At 46.5% G+C, this 21,903-nt stretch overlaps 3 protein-coding genes across 3 annotated transcripts; all 3 read right to left on the bottom strand.

Moving 5' to 3' along the window:
- Positions 1 to 5,126: 5,126 nt before the first annotated feature.
- tmem70 (transmembrane protein 70) lies at positions 5,127 to 7,450 on the bottom strand. The gene is made up of 3 exons (XM_037458206.2): positions 7,202 to 7,450; positions 6,629 to 6,728; positions 5,127 to 5,693 (listed from the first exon to the last, which is right to left on the bottom strand). Exons 1-3 carry the CDS (start codon positions 7,388 to 7,390, stop codon positions 5,248 to 5,250), a joined length of 735 nt encoding a protein of 244 aa, XP_037314103.2. The 5' UTR covers positions 7,391 to 7,450; the 3' UTR covers positions 5,127 to 5,247.
- Positions 7,451 to 8,968: 1,518 nt separating this feature from the next.
- Positions 8,969 to 13,307, bottom strand: si:dkey-29d8.3 (uncharacterized protein LOC556220 homolog). Its single transcript, XM_037458204.2, has 7 exons — positions 13,149 to 13,307; positions 12,187 to 12,331; positions 12,012 to 12,107; positions 11,086 to 11,230; positions 10,821 to 10,966; positions 10,248 to 10,387; positions 8,969 to 9,458 (listed from the first exon to the last, which is right to left on the bottom strand). The coding sequence occupies exons 1-7, from the start codon at positions 13,246 to 13,248 to the stop codon at positions 9,310 to 9,312; spliced, it is 921 nt and encodes a 306-aa protein (XP_037314101.1). The 5' UTR covers positions 13,249 to 13,307; the 3' UTR covers positions 8,969 to 9,309.
- Positions 13,308 to 14,702: 1,395 nt separating this feature from the next.
- Positions 14,703 to 21,043, bottom strand: c15h5orf22 (chromosome 15 C5orf22 homolog). Its single transcript, XM_037458203.2, has 10 exons — positions 20,827 to 21,043; positions 19,842 to 19,987; positions 19,224 to 19,373; positions 17,893 to 18,026; positions 17,345 to 17,640; positions 17,038 to 17,100; positions 15,990 to 16,111; positions 15,417 to 15,483; positions 15,037 to 15,176; positions 14,703 to 14,935 (listed from the first exon to the last, which is right to left on the bottom strand). The coding sequence occupies exons 1-10, from the start codon at positions 20,893 to 20,895 to the stop codon at positions 14,779 to 14,781; spliced, it is 1,344 nt and encodes a 447-aa protein (XP_037314100.1). The 5' UTR covers positions 20,896 to 21,043; the 3' UTR covers positions 14,703 to 14,778.
- Between the last annotated feature and the right edge of the window lie 860 nt (positions 21,044 to 21,903).

A 21,903-nucleotide genomic window follows, 5' to 3' on the forward strand; every position in this document is an offset into this window, starting at 1 on the left:
ACTTTGTCCGCATTACTTGGACTAAGGCCAAATGTTTTTGCATATTTCTGACTGACAAGTATCTCTTAATTACTTTAAAGCACTAAACTATTAAAGTTCCATTTTTTGGAGGATGCCAGATGGGTTCAGGGGTGAGTTGAAGCTGTTGAAGAATAAACTGTTAGTCCACAAGAGCATGACACACAGATTAGGTTTTTCTTCTTCTTGTGTTTCCATCCAACAAAGTTGAGAGTCAATAAGTTTATGTTGGTCCAGTATGGAGACAGTTGAGGGATGAGTTTAGCCATGGTTAGTACAAAGTTAGTACTGCTAGCCCACCTCAATCACAAGAGAACCAGTAGACAGAACGCAATCCCACTATAATAATGATCCACTATGACAAGCAAAGCGTGTTTCCCAGCTGATAGCTGAAAGTGCATTTCAAGTGGAGGAAATTGTGTAGTCGGTGCCATTTATGTCAACACCTGGGTCCACCTTTCCAATTTGAATGACAGTCTGAATGGTCTTGACAAAGGTTTAGTAAAAAAGTACTCCCGCTTTAAATGAGAGTCAACTGCTGTATTTTAAGTTCTTGAAATTTAGAAAATGGAAATTTAATAGAAGCGAGAAACAACTACCAAATGAACAACTCCCAGCAAAGATATATAAATGTATTTATATCACAGTGCTATGGCTATCTGCACATGTGCTGGGATACTTTACAGCTTTACTATATAAAGCTGATGTTGGGCCAGTGGAGACCAAAAGACGCTGAGATCAAGTCCAAAATCGTAAGAACGAGTCTGAGATATTATACAACTTGCAAACTGTTATTGTGACGGAGCTGGACCAACACTTCCCCCTGCATACAGTCTTTATCTTATGGTGGAAGCATGTCCTTCACTCTATAAGATATAATGCAATGTTAGATTTAAACCGATTTTGATCAACTTGTCTCAAAATGGCAGGTAACAACACGAGAAACTTTCAAAATGCAGTACACTGTTACACTTCACTAACTAGTGAAGAAGTCTTTCTTATTGTCACATAACATATTCCCTGGTGTAAGTGTGGGTGCGTTGAGGACTGAAGCTTCCTCGTGGAGGTGGTGATGGACAGAAAGGACTATTTTCAGGCAGTAAGATGATACTTCTGTAACACAATGTGTGTTGCTCGCATACACAACTATGGCATACTCCCTGACCTTTGATTGTATTGCATTTGTATTCCTTTGACTGCACTGCAGCGTAATGGCATGCTGTTTGACACTGAATGACACGCATATTTCTGTTTGATAAACCACTGGTAGCATCATGTTTTCTCTTCATGTTCACTTTGCATAAATGTTGTCATTCTTTGTGATTTTCTAATCATCTTGAACAGATGTAAGCTTTGCAAAGATCTGTGAGAGGATTTAAAAAATGTGTTTGTACCATTTGTTCTCTCCTGACCCTGAGGATCAGTAAAGCATGAGCACAGATGTTACACTATTTTCATCCAGGTGTTTGGAATTTGGAAGAAAACTGAACCTGTTTCTCTTCAGTTTTAGACAGAAAATTACACGATGATTCATTTTGAACACTACATGGAAATGTTAGATCTATACAACAGATGAATATAAACCATTTTTAAAAAGAAAAGACTCTCCAAGCCAGCATAGAAAGAGCACAGTAAGCAGACCAAGGCGGATGGGTCAGTTCTTGTCAATCCACCAATATCCCGAAAGCAAACCTACACCCAAGATACTTAGTACGTATTCAAAGTTATTTGCTGTTGACTGACACAATCAAATGAACAAAATGGACTGTTTCTCAAAAACTGAACTAAACACAAACAAGCAACAAAAATGTCGTCAAAGATCGTCTCCGGTTACAAATGTAACCGTAGTTCCCTGAAGGGAACGAGACGCTGCGTAAAAACGCTGTGGGAACGCCTCTGCGTGAAATCCAACCAATGGCGAGCTGGTACGTCATAGGCTGGCGACGCCAGAACCAGGACGCTATAAAGGGACCCGAAAGGCAGGACCATTCATCTCTGAAAGGCCAAATCAAGTGCCACGGGCAGGCCGGGAGTATGGCAAAGTTTATACAGCGTCTCCGAAGGTTACATTCGTAACCGTAGTTCCATGAGAGGGAACTCAAGCTGCGTAAAAACGCAGTGGGAACCCAATACCCACTCCACCATATGAGCAAGTGACCGTGGTGTGAAGTTAGTGCGCACACTCGGACGAGAGCACCTGCGCTCAAGGCGCAGAGTCAAGGTCCCCGACAGAAGGGCTTTTGAAGCCGCCATATCCCTGGTAGAATGGGCCCGGACAGCCAAAGGTGCGGGCTGGCCGGCCGATTCATAAGCAAGTGTGATGGCCTCGACCACCCACTTGTGGGCTTCGCCTGGTCAGACGTCAGGTACGGGGGAGGACAGGGTGCCACGAAGGAAGCGGGATACCAGTGGGTACCACCTATACCTTGATAGTAGACGGGGATAAACCTGTGGAGAAACGTTCCTGCAGGCACTCCAATACTGAACCAACCGGGCAGTTAACTGGGTCCAGCTGTCGTTCCCCACACCAAGTGGCACCATCTACCGGCATATGCCTTCATTGTAGCGGGGGCTCTGGAGTGGAAGATGGTCTCCACGACCTCGGTCGAGAGACCGGATCCTAAGAGGCGGGTCCCCTCAAGGGCCACGCCCATAGTCTCCATAGCTCGGGGCGGGGGTGAATGATGGACCCCGACGCCTGAGACAGCAAGTCCGCCCAGATGGGAATCTCCAACGGGGGACCTGCGAGGAGCGACATAAGGTCCGCGAACCATATTCAGGCCGGCCAGAACGGGGCTACTAGCAGTAGGCTGACGCCGTCCTGACAGACCCTCTCCAGAACCCCTGGGAGCAGAGCAACCGGGGGGGAAAGCGTACAGGCGTACTCTTGGTCACGCCTGCACCATCGCATCCAACCCGAGTGGGGCGAGGTGCGTGAGGGAGAACCAAAGAGGACAATGAGACGTCTCTCTGGAGGCAAATAGGTCCTCTTCGGCACGGCCGAAGTGTCTCCAAAGGAGCTCCACCACCTCGGGATGGAGTCTCCAGTCCCCGGGCCTCGGCCCCCACCTCGACAGGGTGTCTGCCCCCTGGTTTAAGTACCCCGGGATATAAACCCCTCTTAACAAGCAGAGTTTCCCGAAGGACCACAGGAGGATCGGGCGGGCTAGCTTGTAAAGCGGCCGTGAGCGCAGGCCCCCCTGATGGTTGATGTACGAGACCACCGATGTGTTGTCTGCTGGTTCGTCAGGGCTGGGCGGAAGTGTTTCATCGCCTGAAACACCGCCAGCTGGTTTATGTGCCAGGACTGGTTATGATGTTGCCACAAGGCTGAGTGTCCACTCATGATCGCACCCCAGCCCGTGAGGGAAGCGTCTGTCGTGAGGATGACCCGACGATAGATTGCTCCTAAAACAGGCCCTTGGGATAAGAACCAAGGGTCCCTCCATATGACCAGGGCCCTCAGGCAGCGCCGAGTGACCTTGATCAGAAGGTGCTGGTTTCCCCTCGGGGATAACCCCTTGGCCCTGAGCCACCACTGCAACGGTCTCAAGTGTAACGGGCCGCAAGGGATCACATTGGATGCCGCTGCCAGCAGACCCAACAGTCTCTGAAACTGTTTCACAGTGAGTGGCTGGCCTAGCTTGGCCTGCTTGACTGCAGAGAGGATCGAAACTACTCGAGCGGGAGACAGATGTGCCCGCATCGTGGTCGAATCCCAAATAACGCCCAGGAAGGTGGTCCTCTGCACTGGGGACAGCACGCTTATCCTGGCGTTAAGTCTCAGCCCCAGACGGTTGATGTGGGCAAGCACAACATCTCAATGTTGGGCCGCCAGCCGCTCAGATGGCGCTAGAATCAACCAGTCGTCTATGTAGTTCAAAATGCGGATGCCCTGGAGACGCAATGGCGCCAGAGCCGGAACCACGCATTTGGTGAACGCCACTCTCCCAAAAAGTCTCTCAGGGGGGCACCGGCCGCGAGAGGGCCCCACCCGAGCGTACCGTGCTACAGCCCAGCCTCGATGAGGGGGTGCACGCAGCGCGACGCTCTCCTGCTGCGCCAGGTGGTGCGAGCTTGTCGATGGCCGGGGCCGCCCTCGAGCAGCCCCGCGGACGTGGCGTCGTCGGGGAAGAAAGGAGTCGAGCGCCTCCGCCTGCCACCTCTGCCAAGAATCACATGTGGAGTCATTTAGACTGGACACTGGTTGGTACATGTTGTCAGTACAGTGCAGGGTTTCACTCTCATCAGGGCTCATATCCTCTGAGGATACTGACAGTGGATGACTCACTTGTGTCCTGTGTTGGAGCCATATTTCCTGTTTTTGCAATTCATGTTATTTAATTTGCTTGTAGGAATTATGTGGATAGCATTGAACTATTGTAATGGCAAAAATATCTAACTTTTCTAAATTGTATTCATTGTACAACCAGTTTATTAATTGCAAGTGCTGGGATGGTGAGGCCATGGGAAAAGTGTCTCACACTGATAAGATGTCCCCAGTGTCCTGGCTGTAGAGACTCAACAGGTTTGTTCACATGTGTTGAATGTAAGCAGGTTTTCTGTTGATGCCACCTGTAACTGAACTGAGGGATAAGAACGGCCCTGAAGTGAAGGGGGAAGGTTCTTGTCAGTCTACTGAGCACGTAGCTGCTGTGACCGTTCTTCCCTTGCAAAGAAACAAACGGAGAAAAACATATTTGTCTCACAGCCTTTATTCTTATTTAACAATTGTCTGTGCAAAAACTTCCACCCCACTATGAATGTAAGTTCATATTTGAAATAGTTTGACTGACCTGGTGAGGATCGGCGGTGATAAGAGGGGGGGGTGGAACCGAGTCACAAGGCTTTCTTTGTATTGTACGAGACATCGGCACAGACCTTAACCTCACGGTATCACTGTGGTACTTAAAACTATATTATATTTTGGATGAAACAAAACATCATTTTTACTTAAGGATGTAAAGAGAAGTCGAGTATGGAGAATATCGATTGGAACGTGTGAGTCAGGAAGCTCAGAACCATGGAAATACTGACAGAATGTTTGTGAAAGTGGATTTTTATCACACAGTTGTAAAACACAATAAAAATGAAATCCTTTCGAACAGTTAAATGATGTCGTAATTTATTAACAAGAAATATTGACAGGGAAATCTGTTTAGAGGTGGATGTGTGAAATGTGGGAGGTCATGGAACCTACACCAACACCACCTCCATCAGGTGGGCAGTTCAGCTCTTATCTGGGTCATTGATGTGGTCTGCGTCAAAGCTGAAGGGCTTATCGTAGCCCATCAGGTGGTTGTAGTCGTGTGGAACGCGGAACATGTCCGGGTTTACCAGTAGCCCCATTTTATCAGCATAGAAGCTGGTGAACATCTTGCTTACTGCGGGGATCCTGACCTGCTTCTGGTGGAACACACTCTTCTTTTCAGTGAGGAAGACGCTGTAGGTGATGGCTGTGTAGGTGTCTCTGTCTGCCCGGTGGTAGAGGCGGACCACGTAGCCCTTCGTGATGAGGTGGAGGAGGACTGGGGTGAGGAAGGTGAAAAATCCAATGACTCCACAGAAAGCGGCCTTCAAGGCAAAGCTTTGGACCACCAGTCCGGTCTTCAGGAGGGTGTGGGGCACGAGAAAGCAGCTGGCCCCGCTGGTGCTGTATGAAAACAGTTTGACCCCTGACGGAAGAGATAAAGGTTCTGTTACTGACACCTTTTGTTCAGCAAGATCATCTTTACAAATGATCAACACATTTATCATTTGAAGCAGAAATGGTCATCTGGTCTTCTCATCTGGCTGCTAGCTGCCTTATGTAAGGCCCAAATATTCATCAGAGGGGGATTTACTGATGTATATAAAACAGAACAAAGCGTGAAAATATCTCAAACTCAAACCCAAAGATTATTTTGCAAACCCATTGAGTTGGATCCATGAACCGGAAGTGTCCATTCATACAAAACATGAAGTACCACTCAAAAGTCTGGATTCACCATTCAATCATTGTATTCTATCATTTCAATGGTTTTTCTTTATTTCGTTTTTTTCCACATGGTAAATTAATGTTAAAGACATCGAAACGATATATATATAGAAATAGATATATTGAATTGTGAGGTGAAGTTCAAAGCAGAATGATTTATATTTTATGTCAGATTTGTACAATTGCTTCCTTCTTTCAATGAGCTTCACGAGGTAGTCCCCTGGAATGCTCCTCCATTACCAGCTGTGTGCATTTGTGGAACTTCTTTCCTTCTGGAAGTGTTTGAGAGCTTCCTGCTGTGCTGAGCAGGGTAGCCTCACACTGCCATACAGAGATCAGGCCTATTGCACTACAGTTCTACTCCACGTTATGGCAAGAAGCACTCAACATAGTAAAGACAAACGAGACATCCGGGACATTTCAACAACTTTCATGTATCGAGAACTTTGATGTAACAGAAGACGACATCTGATCACCAGAAATTTAATCAATTTCAAATGAACCTGATGATAAATGCAACATAGATAAGGATGTGCCCAATTATACTGTATGACAAAATATACTAAAATATAAATCACTATTGATCTGTACTCATATCAGACCCAGGAGACAAACAAGATGAAAGTGAGGCACCTCGGACGGCTCTGGCCAGGCTGCCGGTGTAGACGAGGTCCCCGTCCTCTGGGGGGGGGGAGGAGGACAGACAGCAGGTGGATGGACGGGGGGACTGCACCTAAAGACACAATGAGAGCGTGCCTCAGCATAATGTACACATTATCATTCTAAATAACTCCTTTTTTAAATTAAATACATCTATGTACAGGACAATGAGATGGACTGAGGCCCATTTCACTAAATGTTCATTGTGTTTTTTTATTTTACGGCACATGAACCACAACGTTTGTCTGCCTGATGGATTAGTGAAGTATTATCTGCACTGATTGGGCATAAATTCAACGTTTCTTACTATAAGGCAGTCTTTATGTATCTATGCATGCAGTAGTACATAAATACACCTTATGTTGCAGACATTCCTGTTTTATATCTGTGTTGACACTCTCTGGCCTACAGTTTAACGAAGTTAAATACAAATGATTCGAAGAATGAGGTGAAGAGGATCCGTGGTCGCCCATGGAGGGATGCATGTGCACATGAATCCCACACACGGAGCAGGGTGTACTTAGGGAGTACGACGTGAAGTTGTACCTGGTTGGGGTTGAGGAAGGAGCTTCTGCGGCCATCGAGCTGCTTCCTGCCCACTGCTCTCAAACATGGCGCCGTGAAGTGTCTCTTACTGACGCATTGAGGGACAACGCGGTGCCGCGCTGTGCGCACTATATTCATTGAAAACATGTCTATTGCTCTTGTTATTTCGTCAGCGACCCTGACTGACATACAGCGTCGCGCACACAATGACGTACTTCCGCTTCTGCTCTTGCTCTTGGACGGGTTAGTTGGGAGAGCAGCACACTACTGCCCCCTGGCGTCTCCTTCACACTACTGCCCCCTGGCGTCTCCTTCACACTACTGCCCCCTGGCGTCTCCTTCACACTACTGCCCCCTCGCGTCTCCTTCACACTACTGCCCCCTGGCGTCTCCTTCACACTACTGCCCCCTGGCGTCTCCTTCACACTACTGCCCCCTCGCGTCTCCTTCACACTACTGCCCCCTGGCGTCTCCTTCACACTACTGCCCCCTGGCGTCTCCTTCACACTACTGCCCCCTGGCGTCTCCTTCACACTACTGCCCCCTGGCGTCTCCTTCACACTACTGCCCCCTGGCGTCTCCTTCACACTACTGCCCCCTGGCGTCTCCTTCACACTACTGCCCCCTCGCGTCTCCTTCACACTACTGCCCCCTGGCGTCTCCTTCACACTACTGCCCCCTCGCGTCTCCTTCACACTACTGCCCCCTCGCGTCTCCTTCACACTACTGCCCCCTGGCGTCTCCTTCACACTACTGCCCCCTCGCGTCTCCTTCACACTACTGCCCCCTGGCGTCTCCTTCACACTACTGCCCCCTGGCGTCTCCTTCACACTACTGCCCCCTGGCGTCTCCTTCACACTACTGCCCCCTGGCGTCTCCTTCACACTACTGCCCCCTGGCGTCTCCTTCACACTACTGCCCCCTCGCGTCTCCTTCACACTACTGCCCCCTGGCGTCTCCTTCACACTACTGCCCCCTCGCGTCTCCTTCACACTACTGCCCCCTGGCGTCTCCTTCACACTACTGCCCCCTGGCGTCTCTTTCACACTACTGCCCCCTGGCGTCTCTTTCACACTACTGCCCCCTGGCGTCTCCTTCACACTACTGCCCCCTCGCGTCTCCTTCACACTACTGCCCCCTGGCGTCTCCTTCACACTACTGCCCCCTGGCGTCTCCTTCACACTACTGCCCCCTGGTGTCTCCTTCACACTACTGCCCCCTGGCATCTCCTTCACACTACTGCCCCCTGGCGTCTCCTTCACACTACTGCCCCCTGGCGTCTCCTTCACACTACTGCCCCCTCGCGTCTCCTTCACACTACTGCCCCCTGGCGTCTCCTTCACACTACTGCCCCCTCGCGTCTCCTTCACACTACTGCCCCCTGGCGTCTCCTTCACACTACTGCCCCCTGGCGTCTCCTTCACACTACTGCCCCCTGGCGTCTCCTTCACACTAGGCTTGCTACTACTATAGCAAGCCTACATAGAACAAAGTGGTACAGGTAGAAAACTAACTACAATCGCAGCATGTACTTGGCAAAAGGTCCCCAGCTTCTAGTTCTTGGAACGCATACCTCTCAACAGAGATCAAACCCAAAGACAAGGTTTGTGACCAATTAGACGCAGAGATTGCAGTGACGGGGCCCGCCCCTTTCCTGTCAAAAACAACAGCCTTGCGAGCTCGGAGGTTCAAATCCTTGAAAAGGACGTTTTCTCACACGAGACAGATTTTTGCTTACGAATATTTCAATTGCTCATACTATGCATGTCAGCCAAACGGTTTATTATTTAGCAGTTGATTGGATACATTCTCAACAACGCTAACAAAAGAGAATGCTTTAATTCAACATTCAAACATACTGAAGTGTCATGCATTATATTTTGTAAAAAGTACATCACATACAGGAACTAGTAAAGGAAAGTAAAGGTGAAGAGTGTTAGTCGGTAATTAGTGTTTCAAAGTAACTGTCCCATCGTCTTGATTGCAGTTGAGGGACAAGAGAGGAGTGAAGAAGAGGTTTTCTGCCTGGAAACTGGAATATGAAAAATGAAGTGTAGCTCTGCAGTTTAAATACGGCAGTGTGACAGCAAGTAGTAAAAACGGCTCGTTTAATTAAAAATAATGAATTTTCTGCCATCAAGAGGAGAAACCATGAGGCGTGCTGAGCCTGGGGAGTGGAGGGGCCTCATTTCATTCCTCCAGATGACAGTGCAGAGTCGGAAAACCAGCAGGACGCAGGCCAACACCAGCAGCACCACTGATCAGACACAAAGAATCAAGAAACAGGAATCAAAACAGTGGGCAATGGACTCGGACCTCCATGTATTCAAATAATATCATTCCAGTGAGTCCAGGAAGGCAGCAATATGATGAGATTATAAGATAACAAGCTGCTTTTCTGATAATTGGTACTGTGCCTTTAAGGCATTACTGTGCTTAAAATTAGATTGGGTGTTTTATTTTCATATCAAAACGGTTTCTATGATATTAGGGTTTTTTCTATGCACCACACTACACTTCTGATGTAGCATATTCCGTTTTGGTAATTGGTGGCAGTGCAAAGGCCAGAGAGCATTACATGTGCACCACAAAGGTCTGCTTGCATCCACTAAATTCATCGTAGAGGCAACGCTGGGTGTGTTTGTCCTGATGACGTCCTGCTGTGTGTGCGAGAGGAGGAACTTATTTGGATTATACGTTTGCCCGTGTGTAATCAGGTTGTTTATGCTGTGTAAAAATGTCTCATTTGGGACTGCCCTCTGAATGTGTTGTGTTGTCTTTATTTCCACTTTCAACCAACATAGTAGTGTAAGAGTTAGAAAATTAAAAAGGTCAAAACTACAACTCTGTCTTCATTATCCGGGGTTAACTTAGTTTAATTGGTCTTCCAATAGACTGCACAGTACCGATTCATTGTGTGTATTGGTGTCATAATTTGTCATTAAGGTTTATATACTGTGAAAGTCAGATGAAAAGCAGTCGCCTGCTGTAAAGACGAGGTAAACTTGGTGAAGTCCCAGTTGTGGTGATCCAGTGTTAAACTCACCGACAAACACTGAATTTGGAGTTGGATCAGCAGGGTTAAAATGTTTGAAGACGTTTCCAACCAGAGCCACGATGACCACGGGGTACACGGTGACGATGTTACGCACCCAGCGGTCCAGCACCCAGTTCTCAAGCAGGAACCTGCACACAGGGCAATGCAAGCCTCAACCCACTCCCCACTGTACTCATGTGCACCGATGGTTTAACAGCATACGGATACCAAACCGTACAGGCTGAAGCAGGCAGCTGCTGCAGTAAGTAACATCTATGTAGTTTCACACTAAATCTTCAAACAAAGGATCATAAAAAACACACAATGTGATCATATATGCTGCAGCTATTTGGGACGTGTATTAAAGTTATTGTAAGAAAATCCACTGTCAAATTCATTTTAATGCCTATTGTGCACAGTGTGTGATTCCTTCAGCTCAGCCTTCTATCAGGGACATACGTCAAGCAGTGCTGCCACCAGGGGGCAATCATCCTCTGAGAGGCCTGCTGGGAACAAACAGCTCACTGCTGGGGGGCCGGGGGGTCAGAGTCATGATTACAGCATTCTCAGATCAAAGCTTACCATCCCACCACCTCTGCAAACAGGATGCATAGAGAAGCTGTTGCTGCTGTGCTCCTGGCCACACCCCACAGGTGAAGCACCAATGAGAAGTTGATCAGAGAAGCAATGGAAATCCATGTGGTGTAGAGAGCCAAACCATTCTGGACCTGGACATATGAACATGGATGAGCACAGCAGCTACTCACACACACACACACACACACACACACACACACACACACACACACACACACACACACACACACACACACACACACACACACACCAGTATTCGTAGACAGTACAGGTCTTTCCTATGGTAAGTCTGTAACCAGAGTCCATAGTAATCCGTGGCAAAGCAACAGAAGAACAATGCAATGTAGTTGGAAATGGTCATCAGGACTAACACAACCAGAGCCGCTAGCATCGACCTGGAAGACAGAGACACAGAGAGCAGATGTTTCATCTACAAGTTCACATCTCAGACATTTGTTTATCCTGCCTAGTGGATATTTTATTATTTCTAAATGTAACTGGACCTTCTGAACAAACAAACCTGAGATTTATCTGACCTACATGGTAGCACTGTCCTCATCTCCACTACACGTGGTTTCACTTTGGACAGTCAATGAGCCTGCGTACAGCTGATGAACGGGGTAAACCACCATGAGAAGGCTGTTAGGAGTGTGACGCATGGAGCTTCAGCTGCTCCGCAGGACTATTCAAAGAGCAGCAGAATCATTCAATCACCACGACAGTAAATGTGTTGAAGACCAAAGAGTCACTTCCCAAGCAGAACCCGGATGAATGGAGGGGATGGCAATATCCAAAAGAGCAAAAAGCTGCCTGTCAGTCAGGCGATAAGGAAGCATATCGACACCACGAGATCTAGAACGTCAGTGGGTAGGAAAGCAGTGAAGGAATCAAGTGAGAGGCCACGTTGCCAGATGAGATGAACATATTTTCAGTGGATTTCTTTAACAAAGAGCTTTGCCAATGTCGCTATCATCAGAGGAGCAGCCACGCCCGCCGTCGGGATATCCAGAGCCCCGCCCCCAAAGACCCACATCCACCCCGTGATCACAGGAACTACCTTTGTTTCCAAGGACACCAGAGAAGGAAAAACGTGCACTCCACCCACAGTCACCTACCGTCTTCCTCCTTTTATGAGGATATTAAAAAAAGAATGATAGGTAGAAGTAGCAGACATACTCTCTATCCCACAGCAGCAGCCATACTATGTTCATCACCATGTTGGACAGCCAGCACAAGTAGAAGGTGTACGGCAACAGACACTGAGCCCAGGACCTATTTACAGAAAGAGAGATCAGGTTCATGTGCAACGAGTGCTATCCGACATGTGAGGGAACATTCGATGAGATCTTACCCTCTGAACACATATGAAGTGAGGTATATCACCATCAGGGTGAGCCAGGTATAGATGACGCCCCAGATAGAGAAGGTCCAGCCTGCTGGAGTGATATCGGTCTCATAGCGTGCTGACACATTGCCAGTAGGAGAGTGGAAAGGACCTGGGTAGAAACATCCAGACTCAAAACAAGAACAGGAACCAAGAAACCGAGCAGGAACCCTCTGCACACGGCCATCATCCCTTCAGCTTTAATGGTGACTCATACAGCTGTGACCAGCTCGCTTCTATCAGAAACAGATGTTGCTCCCCGTAACTTCTGAGACATGTTTCCTTGTTTCCTTGTTTCCTTGCATTTGTCTCTGACGCAGAGAGGAAGTAGGAGGCAGTTATGAGACTCTGGGTACCATTAACAGTCAAGCAGTGGAAAAACAGTCACGTGATGCCATCTTCCTCCCATAGACAATACAGTCCATGGAAAACGTTTCTTTTAGGGTTATATAAAACATCGAGACGTAAAGTGTAGAATGTACAAATAGTAACATACTTTAGTAAAAAAGAGGGGGGGGGGGGGGCATGGGGCTTTGTGAAAGTAAAGATTTGATCATTTTTGCATTGTGCGCAACTCTATTAATACGTAGAGGTCCATGGGCCACTCCCTACCCAGACATGTCGGTTCCGCCCAGCTGCAGATCCATCAACATTTGACTTAATAAAAGTGAGAAAAGTAGAGTTTTCTGAGTGAACATCTTCTCATCTATACAAAGAGGCTTTGGCAAACAAAACGTTTCAAACTCGTATCTATGGCGTGTTTAACACGCAGCTAAATGTTAACTTAGTTAACTGATTAACGCCATGTAGCAAACATGCGGAACTTAGTTGACTAAAACACGTACGATGACGTAAACGTTACAACACACGCCAGGCGGGAGTTTTTCGGGAAACTTGACGTTAAGTTTGAGTAACAGTGTTTAACTCACCTTTTCCCGCTCCAGCCAATGCGTTAACCACTAAAACGGCAATAAAAACCACCGTACACAGAATAATAACCACGATACGTGGCAGACTGTTGTCCTTCATGTCTGCTGTTTCACGCTGTTGTGCTCATCAGCTGTCACTCAGCGTGGGGGCGGGGCAACACATGCACCAAGCTGCCCAGATGATGCGTTCACGGGTCCCCCAAAGCCCAGATGATGCGTTCACGGGTCCCCCAAAGCCCAGATGATGCGTTCACGGGTCCCCCAAAGCCTGGGCGCAAACTGCGGTCCGAAGGACGTGAACGTGCTTTACGATGAGAAAGTATATTGAGAATAAATAATTTGCTTATGTCTAGAAGCGGTGAAACACAACATGTTCAAGCTTTTAGATGAATGTTAGTACCAATAAATGAGCTATGATTGAAACCAAAGTGTCGCTGGGTTCTGCTCAAAATGTGTCATTATAACATCCCGGCCTGTGGAATCCCTGGAGCAACATGCTAAAATAGACACGTGGAGGCGGGTATGGAATCCCACACCTTGCAGTTTAAGGGCTGCCATTACAGTACGGTCCGGCTCCAGATTTACTTGAAGGCAAGTGGGGGGGGTCCAATGGAATGAGAACATTTTGGAGCTTTACCCCTACTCGGGACACAAAGGTGAGGACGCCCTGAGCTGTTTCATTGGGACTATGCTTTTTGAAAATTCTCCTTTAATGGATGTTCACAAATCACTGGAATGCCCTTCAATTGTTCGTTTCAATAACTGGACAATGATTGCAAAGGAACCACATTAAATCCATACTAATTTCCTGATGTTAAATCTAATTCATTCGAGAGTGGCACATGAGAGTATTTCTGTTGGTTTGGTAATGCAGGGGAAGAAAACATTTGAATTATGAATGTGTGTCTAAATGCTGATTTAACTAGAGTAAAGCACTAAAAGGACCATATGGCCCCCTCGACTACGTAATCAAAGCACAGAGAAAATACCACTCACTGCTGTGGTTTACTTTTAAATGCAGCTACTGACGGACTCTATCACATCCCTATCTTGACCTTCATTCTACTGACTTCTCACAACTTCTTCTTTCCTCCTAATGCCAGTTCTACCCAGACTAGCAGAGATCTACCCAGACTAGCAGAAGTGTGAGTCCTGATGTTCAGGTGTCACTGTGTGCAGTAGCTCCTGACATCGGTGTATGAAAGGGTGTGAATGGGTGAATGATGGCATGAATTGTTTAAGAGCTTTGAGAGATCCGTAGACTAGAAAGAGAAATAAAAGTACAATCCAATTGACATCTTCAATCTGCTGCCTTGAATTGTACACATTTGTTTTCTTTAGGAGAATGGAAGCGAACACTTTGACTGTAACCAGAAAATATACTGACAGAACCTAGTTTCAATTTGAAGATACTTCAGAACTTCACTATTCATGTGTTGCTTGTTTGAGTCTGCAGATGGACTTTGTTACTGTACTTGAATAACAGCCCCAAAACATGTTCCTGCTTTTGGCAATAAAAAATATCAAATAAAAAAGAATGAAAAAAAGGCAAAATTGCAACAGCTGCTTTAATGGTTGTCTTTATACAACGGTGCATCCACTGAACACCAAAGGGACGTGTGAGTGTTTGTTAAGAGGCCTTTGGCTGGCAGTCCTGAGTCTCGACGCTGCTGTTTTCGTAGTCTTTGTGTACATCCAGTGCTCCATAGAGGCTCTCCAACACAGCCAGCACTCTGCTCTGGACAGAGTCCACCTGCTCTACTGGACAGTATTCATCTAGACTGGACCTGAAACACACACAGTAACAAAACTATTGAACCGCTCTTCCTTTACCACTATAACATTAACAGGATCGTTTTCAATTCAAATGTGTGGCTGTATTATTTACCTGGACATAGTAATAAGTGTAGGTATGGGCAAAGCCTTCAGAAACAGCTCCATAGCTAAGATTAGTCTGTCGATCTCCTCATCAGTGCTGATGTGGTGAGGCAGCTCGACTGAGTCACATGTGAGCCCTGCCTGATGGACCTGAGAGATCAGAGGGAGCACAATGAGCTCTTACATAGACCTACAGCCTTCACCGGGTACTGTCGTCCTTTACTGTCTCTCTCCCCTTTGAGCTTAGCCTTTCAACGAGGGCGGAGCTTACACAAGCACATCCAAGTCTGCCCCCCCCGCTGTGCATTCATTAATATACAGGTGAGTGACAGGTAACTAATCACATGTCTATCCACAAATCACGTAACAGTTGTTGTATCACTTTCTTACCATTTCATAATCAGGACACTGGTTTCTCAACTTCAAACTGGAAACCAATTGGGCTAATGGCGCCATGCTGAAAACAGATGGGAGACAATAACGAAGCTCTATAAGAATGATTGTCATTTTGCTTTTATAATGGGAGTGTCAGTGGAAAGGAATGGACACCCATCAACATGGCATGTTAAACTCGCGGGACAAACCGCCGGAGTCCCTCCCAATGATTCTAATGGTCCGGCCCGCTTTCGGCTATCTGGCTCAAACTGGAAATTAGTTTGACACCCCTGATCAACATGAACCATCCTACGACATTTCTCCTTTCATTGTTAATTTGGAGGGCAGCAAGCGTGGATTTCACAGCCAAGCGGTAAGGACTCCTTGGTGAGTACTGATGTGCATTTAGCATCCATGCTAGCGCTCCGTTGTGCTTGTTCACTGAAGAAGAGCCATTGTCATGCATTTCATCTTTGCTATCCCTGCTCGGTGGGAAAAGGTGTTCTTTCCCATATCGGGATGTAGAGGGGAGCTGGTGTGTTTTCTCTGACCTGGTGGGTAGAATGAGTGACAGGTTGAGGACTTTACCCAGGGTTACCAGCCCAGCGTGCAACCGTCTCCTCCCCATCATCCTCCAGCAGATCAGCAAATGCTGCTTCCAGGTCTTCCAACTGATGCACACGACGATCCACACACTCATCAAGCTCCTCCTGGAAACGTAAGCACGTAAGCACACACACACACACACACACACGTTGATATAGAACAGAACAAAGCACTACAACTACACATGATCTTGTACCATCATTGTTGTATGACGCCTAAGAAAAACATGTAAAAAGAATACAACCCTGTATTGCTAACGTGAGTAGTACTAGAGAGTATAGATGGTATAAGTAAGACACATCAGTAATGTTGCCAAACCACAGCAGGGTGCTAGCTGTAAGGATGCTGTCCTCTGATAGAAACTCTCCTGGGTTTTGGGGGACATTCAATATTAGTTATTGTTATAATCTCTGTTGTTAAAAGACCAGCAAAGGAAAAGGCCTCAGATTGTCTTCAACCACTGCGATGTCATCAGTGAATGGCGTGATGCAGTTATCTTAATATTTGGCAACAGTTACCATGGCAACATCCCCGTGGTAACACTGAAGTGATGCCCAGCGTCGCTCACAGGGCCGACTGTCCTCGGCTTGGTAGAAAAAAAGAAGGGAACTACACATATGTTATATTATAGATAAATATACCAGTATTATATCGTAAGTATTGTGTGTTATATTATATTCATGGCAGGTCATAGTTGATGGCATCACTGGGTGAATGAGTGATTTGTGGAGTAAAGCAATTTCTGTGGTTGGAAGACGAGAGAAGTACAGTCCATTTATGAAGACTACTTTTTGTTGAGTACATTGATGTTTAACTTCATAATCTTTCTGGTTCTAATCCAGACAGTAACACAATATGGAAGAGCTAACTGCGCACAAACCTGGTGGAGATCAGCATCTACTGAGTGTTCTGTGTTGGACCACAACGGGGGGGTTGTGTGTGATAGTCCTACTGTGTGTGTGTGTGTGTGTGTGTGTGTGTGTGTGTGTGTGTGTGTGTGTGTGTGTGTGTGTGTGTGTGTGTGTGTGACCTCAGCAGCATCGGGGCTCGGTCCTCTGAAGTTGTAGAGCTTCTTCAGGATGTCGTACTCTTCCTTGACACAGACAGGCAGACAGTGTGGGGGTCAACTCAAGAGGTCATGTACTGCATTTGAGGAATCTCTTCACACGCATTTGTTGTTGTTCTTCTATCAATGGTATGTTCTGGGGCTAAGATGGGATGGAAAGGCTAAATCTGCACCTGTCTAAACATAAGATTATGCTGGACGGCAGTGCTGCACAAGCAACGCAGGATAAATCACATGTGCTAGGGAACTAGGGATGTATAAGTGGATATACCTGCGTGTATAATTCCTTGAAGGGATTCTTACATGTGAAGAAATCCAAATCAATGTCCAAGACGTATGGTTCTGTCTCACTGAGTAATGCAGAAATTCTTTTAACAACATAACTGGTGGATCCTTCACTGTCATCCACATCATCAGCCAAGCTGGACAAGTGGCTCCCCACTGCTGGTTGCTGCAAGTCAACCCTTCCAGGGAGGGGCTCGGAGCAGGTAGCCCCCCAGGCTTTACTGCATTCTGGTCGGGGTCGCTTGGTGAACCACCCCCCCGTGTCCTCTTCAGGTTTCCTCCCTGAAGGTTCCACAGAGAAACAGAACACTTGGGTCATGTTACTTTGCTGTTGCTCAATGAAAGCTTTAGGATATGTTAAATGAGTCAGGTTGTTTATTTCAATGTTCAAGTCTGCTGATTATCTGCATGTGATATAGTAAACACAGGCTGAGCAAATAGCTTTGTTCCAAGTGTGGAAGGGAACTAAAACCTTTCTGGTTGGAGAATGACTAATGTTTCTCCTCCACCTGCCCCCAGTGCCTGATTCCACACCTGTAAGCGACCAGTGACCCGATGGAACCGGATTGACTTTGACCACATTCAGCCGGAGGGGTTTGGAGTTCTCCATCTGCTTCTCTGAAAGATACAGCCCATCACTGAGGAAGTAGTTGTCTGTACTGGTCACCCTGCACAGAGAGTAGAAGGAACCTCAGCCATGACAAACTGAAGAGGAAGGACAAGAAGAAAACAAGTCGCTCCCTGTTCCAAGAACATTACAAGAAACATCACTAAACAGTCAACACAAATGGCCGTGAGTAGGTAAAAGCCTGAATGAGCTCAGGCAGGGTGGACACGACACTGTTCACCCTGCTGCAGAGGATCCCAGAGTCAAGTCAAACACAGGGTGGGACTTTTCTGAGGGAAACAAGTATTTTTCGGGGCTAATTACTGAAGGTAAGTGACGTCTTAGAGATCAGAAAGTGGCAGGTGGGATATTCCCATCTGCAAATCCCATATAAATGAGGATCTTTTTTATGACCATGGGTTTATTTGGGTTCTTTTTTCCCCCAACTTTATTAGCAAAACACAGTGACTTGAAAGTAGCGCAACGTTATAAATAAATGTATTATTTCCATCCCTGCAATTTCCTTCTTTGGCTAAATGAAAGACTTGAGAAATGAAGATTAAGGGATTCTCTCATTCTCTTTCTATGAAACTGGTCATTTGGCCAATGTTTTGATGATCGACAGCCAATCTGACCAATCACTGGAAACAACGTGTGTTTACGTCCTCCGATCCATTTAAATAAGCCGTCACGTGGGTTTGGAATATGACTAATGCTACTACATATTCCAACATGGCTCGAGTATTCAGTGGTCATTTACCTGGGATTTGCTACACACCGCTACATGTTGTTAGGTTCAGATCTCTAACTTTTCAATCTCAGGGTCACACGTTTTGGTGGAGAGGAGCCAGTAATATGGCGACTGGGTCAGTTAAGTGGTGTCAGATGGAATCTGATATTTGGTCACTCATTTAGTAGGTGTTGGAGTTGGAGCATGTAAATATGGCTAATAGGTTTTCGTAGCCCCAGTTCTAGTGTTTCATTAAATGTGCAACATCCCGATCTTCTTTTGAGATTAGTTTATTATTATTATTGTTTGACACTGAACTTGCCCACTTATGGGAGGCTCTCTGGCTTAAAGATGCCGGCCATACTGTGCACAGAATTGGTTTGCTGCTGTTTACATTTATTATAATTCAAATAAAAAAAATGTACTGTTTTAATTCTGTTTTTTTTTATTTGCTGTGTTGCAAACTGACTATAAAGGAAAATAAATGATCCTTGAAAAACTGCTGGCTCTGTTTAGAGTATGTCCTACCTGATGGTGGTGGTGGAGGAGTCTCTTCCTACAGCCATCCTGTGTTCGCCCTCTCTGATCTGCTGGGCCCAGTATGGATGCAGCCATGCCACACATGACACATGGCCAGCATAAACCATGGGCATTATCCAGTTTTCTATACTCAACTCACTGAAAAGAACAAACACATACAGTGTGACAGTTTGAGCTGTGGTGTAGTCCACATGCCCTACCGGAGCAGAGGCCTGATCTACATGCGAGTAGGACGCAGACATCTCTGCATAGCAGCTTTTCAGTTCAACATAACAATGCTCTCGCCATTGATCTGTACTAATGTCCAACTTTTTTCATCTAAACAAACCACATGTGCGCACGACCCGCTGTCATCACGCAATAGTCCTCATAACCAGTGGCTTTGTATACGGCCCATATATAAAACCAACACAACAGATCAATCAATTCAAGTATTACAAATTTGCCTCAAAGGGCTTTAGTCTGTCCACATGTGAAATCCTCGTCCCCAAACCCTCACATCGCCATAAACGTGCGTCAACATTCATATTTAGCAAGGTGAATGCCGGTACCGAGAAGTTGCTGCATCCAGAACCTTGGATTGTACTGTTAGGAACAAACTCTTACCTGAAGAGTTTCTCCTTATCAAACACGGTGTCCGCAGACATGTTGACAGGGATGAGCAGGTCAGGGTGGGAGTCTAAATGAATCATCTTGATGTTCGTTAGGGGAAGGTGTCGTGATGCTATGGCACGATAAATATGACCCACCACCTAGAATAAAGTCATACAGTCAAATAAGCAATCTTCAGTTGATAACATGTCAGTCATAAGCGTGAAATAAACACATTCATAACAATTGGATTAGTGATATTTCGGGGAATGGAATGAAGTGCCAGGGACCTCTGACCTTTCATGCTCTAGAGTAGAGGTCCCAAACCACCGGACCACTTGGTGCTGTGTGCAGCGTCTACCCCCCCACTAGAGGTACGAGTAGGGCTGCAACAACTAATCGATTATTAATCAATTATCAAAATAATCATTGCAGCCGAGAGAGTGTGAAAAGTGCAGCTGGCTGTGGCCTGAGGCTCCCGGGGGCCCGGTCACAAGCCACCGTGGAGACACATATTTATATATTTAGATTTCTTTTTGTCATAAAGCGAGACAGACATGTTCGATTTGTAAATAAATATTCATTGGAGACCGCCCACTGCGCGGCGAGTAGAGGTCAATTGTATACGAAAAAGCGGCTGGTTACACGTAGGAACGTCAGGAGGGACGAGAGCACGTGAATACGAGAGAATCCGGTCAATTTTCAAAATAAAAAGGAAAATGACAAAAAATAAAATACCCGGTGGTTGGGGACCCCTGCTATAAATGACTCGATAATGTATTTACATTGTACCGACCAAATGTGGAACTAATGCATTCTGTAGTTCTCTACAAATCAATGTTAAGTTAACTCTTGGTGTTTAAAAAAACAGCACCATTCGGCGCACTGGGTGATACTCAGCAGCGTTGTGTTAGCTGTGTGGGGGGTGCTACTCAGGTAACGTTAGCAGAATAGCTAGCTCAGCTAGCTGTGTCACATACGCAGTGAGTATGGAGCTTACATCGTGGTGGTCTTCCACTATCCACACCGGAAGCTCCTTGTAGCTCCTCTTCAGCGGCACGCAGCTCATCGTGACGTGAATATTACACGTGCTTACACCTCGCTCGCGAGCACATCTTTTGATCAAGTTGCGACTGAGATGGTTTGATGAAAGGACAAGCGAGTCACAAATGACCACCGGAAATAACAGCACGCATTGTTATTCTGTCCGAGTAGAAACAAGAGCACAGACAACATGTGGTTCCTAGTATTCGTCAATAAACCAAAATAAAAAGCGTGTACATCGAAATGTGAAAAAGTAGGTTTAGCAAAGTCTGTGAAGCATTGCATAAGTTAAACAGTTTAAACACTACTATGTACACACACCTTAAGATACAAACGAAAGAAAATCAGATGTATTCATAAGTATGGTGTTTATAAGCGCATGACCTAGTGAAGCTATTGGAAAACCACCATCAGGTCACAGTGGAGCTGATGCAGAGCAGTCAGCAAGAGCCCTTACAACCCAGCCCGGCTAGCCCCAGGGTGCAGATCACCTCAACTCACCAGGGACGTATGCAAAGGTTCTGTTAGTGAGCTTCAGATCACTGTACGCCAAAAGCACCAGACACAGGAACACCTTCTGTCTACCTGCCGTCTCTCTACAATGAATCAGTCAGATCAGCCCCCTTTCAAAGGCTGATGGACCAGGTGCTCCGACCTACGAAGCCGCCTACTTAGACAATGTGATCATTGAGAGTTGGCATGGGAAGCCTACTGCAAGTTGGCCCTGACTACCAATCCCAGAAAGTGTCACCATGGTCTAAAAGAGGCAGAGTACCTGGGCTACAATTTGGGGGAAGTAGTGTCGGACCCCAACTATGGTAAGATGACAGCCTCTCACCCCTAGTACTGAAACAGTGGACTTCAGTAGCTAAGCAGAGGAAGCATTTGCCACCCCTCAGAAGGCCTTATGAGTACACATAAGCCTAGGGACCCATTCGTTGTGCATGCGTATGCCTCATGATCAGGGCTGTCTCAGGTTAGGCTAGGAGAGGAACACCCAGTGATATGTTAGCCGGAAGTTGCTAAGACACAA

The sequence above is a fragment of the Pungitius pungitius genome, chromosome 15 (assembly GCF_949316345.1).
Source record: "Pungitius pungitius chromosome 15, fPunPun2.1, whole genome shotgun sequence".
In the NCBI taxonomy this organism is placed as follows: domain Eukaryota; kingdom Metazoa; phylum Chordata; class Actinopteri; order Perciformes; family Gasterosteidae; genus Pungitius; species Pungitius pungitius.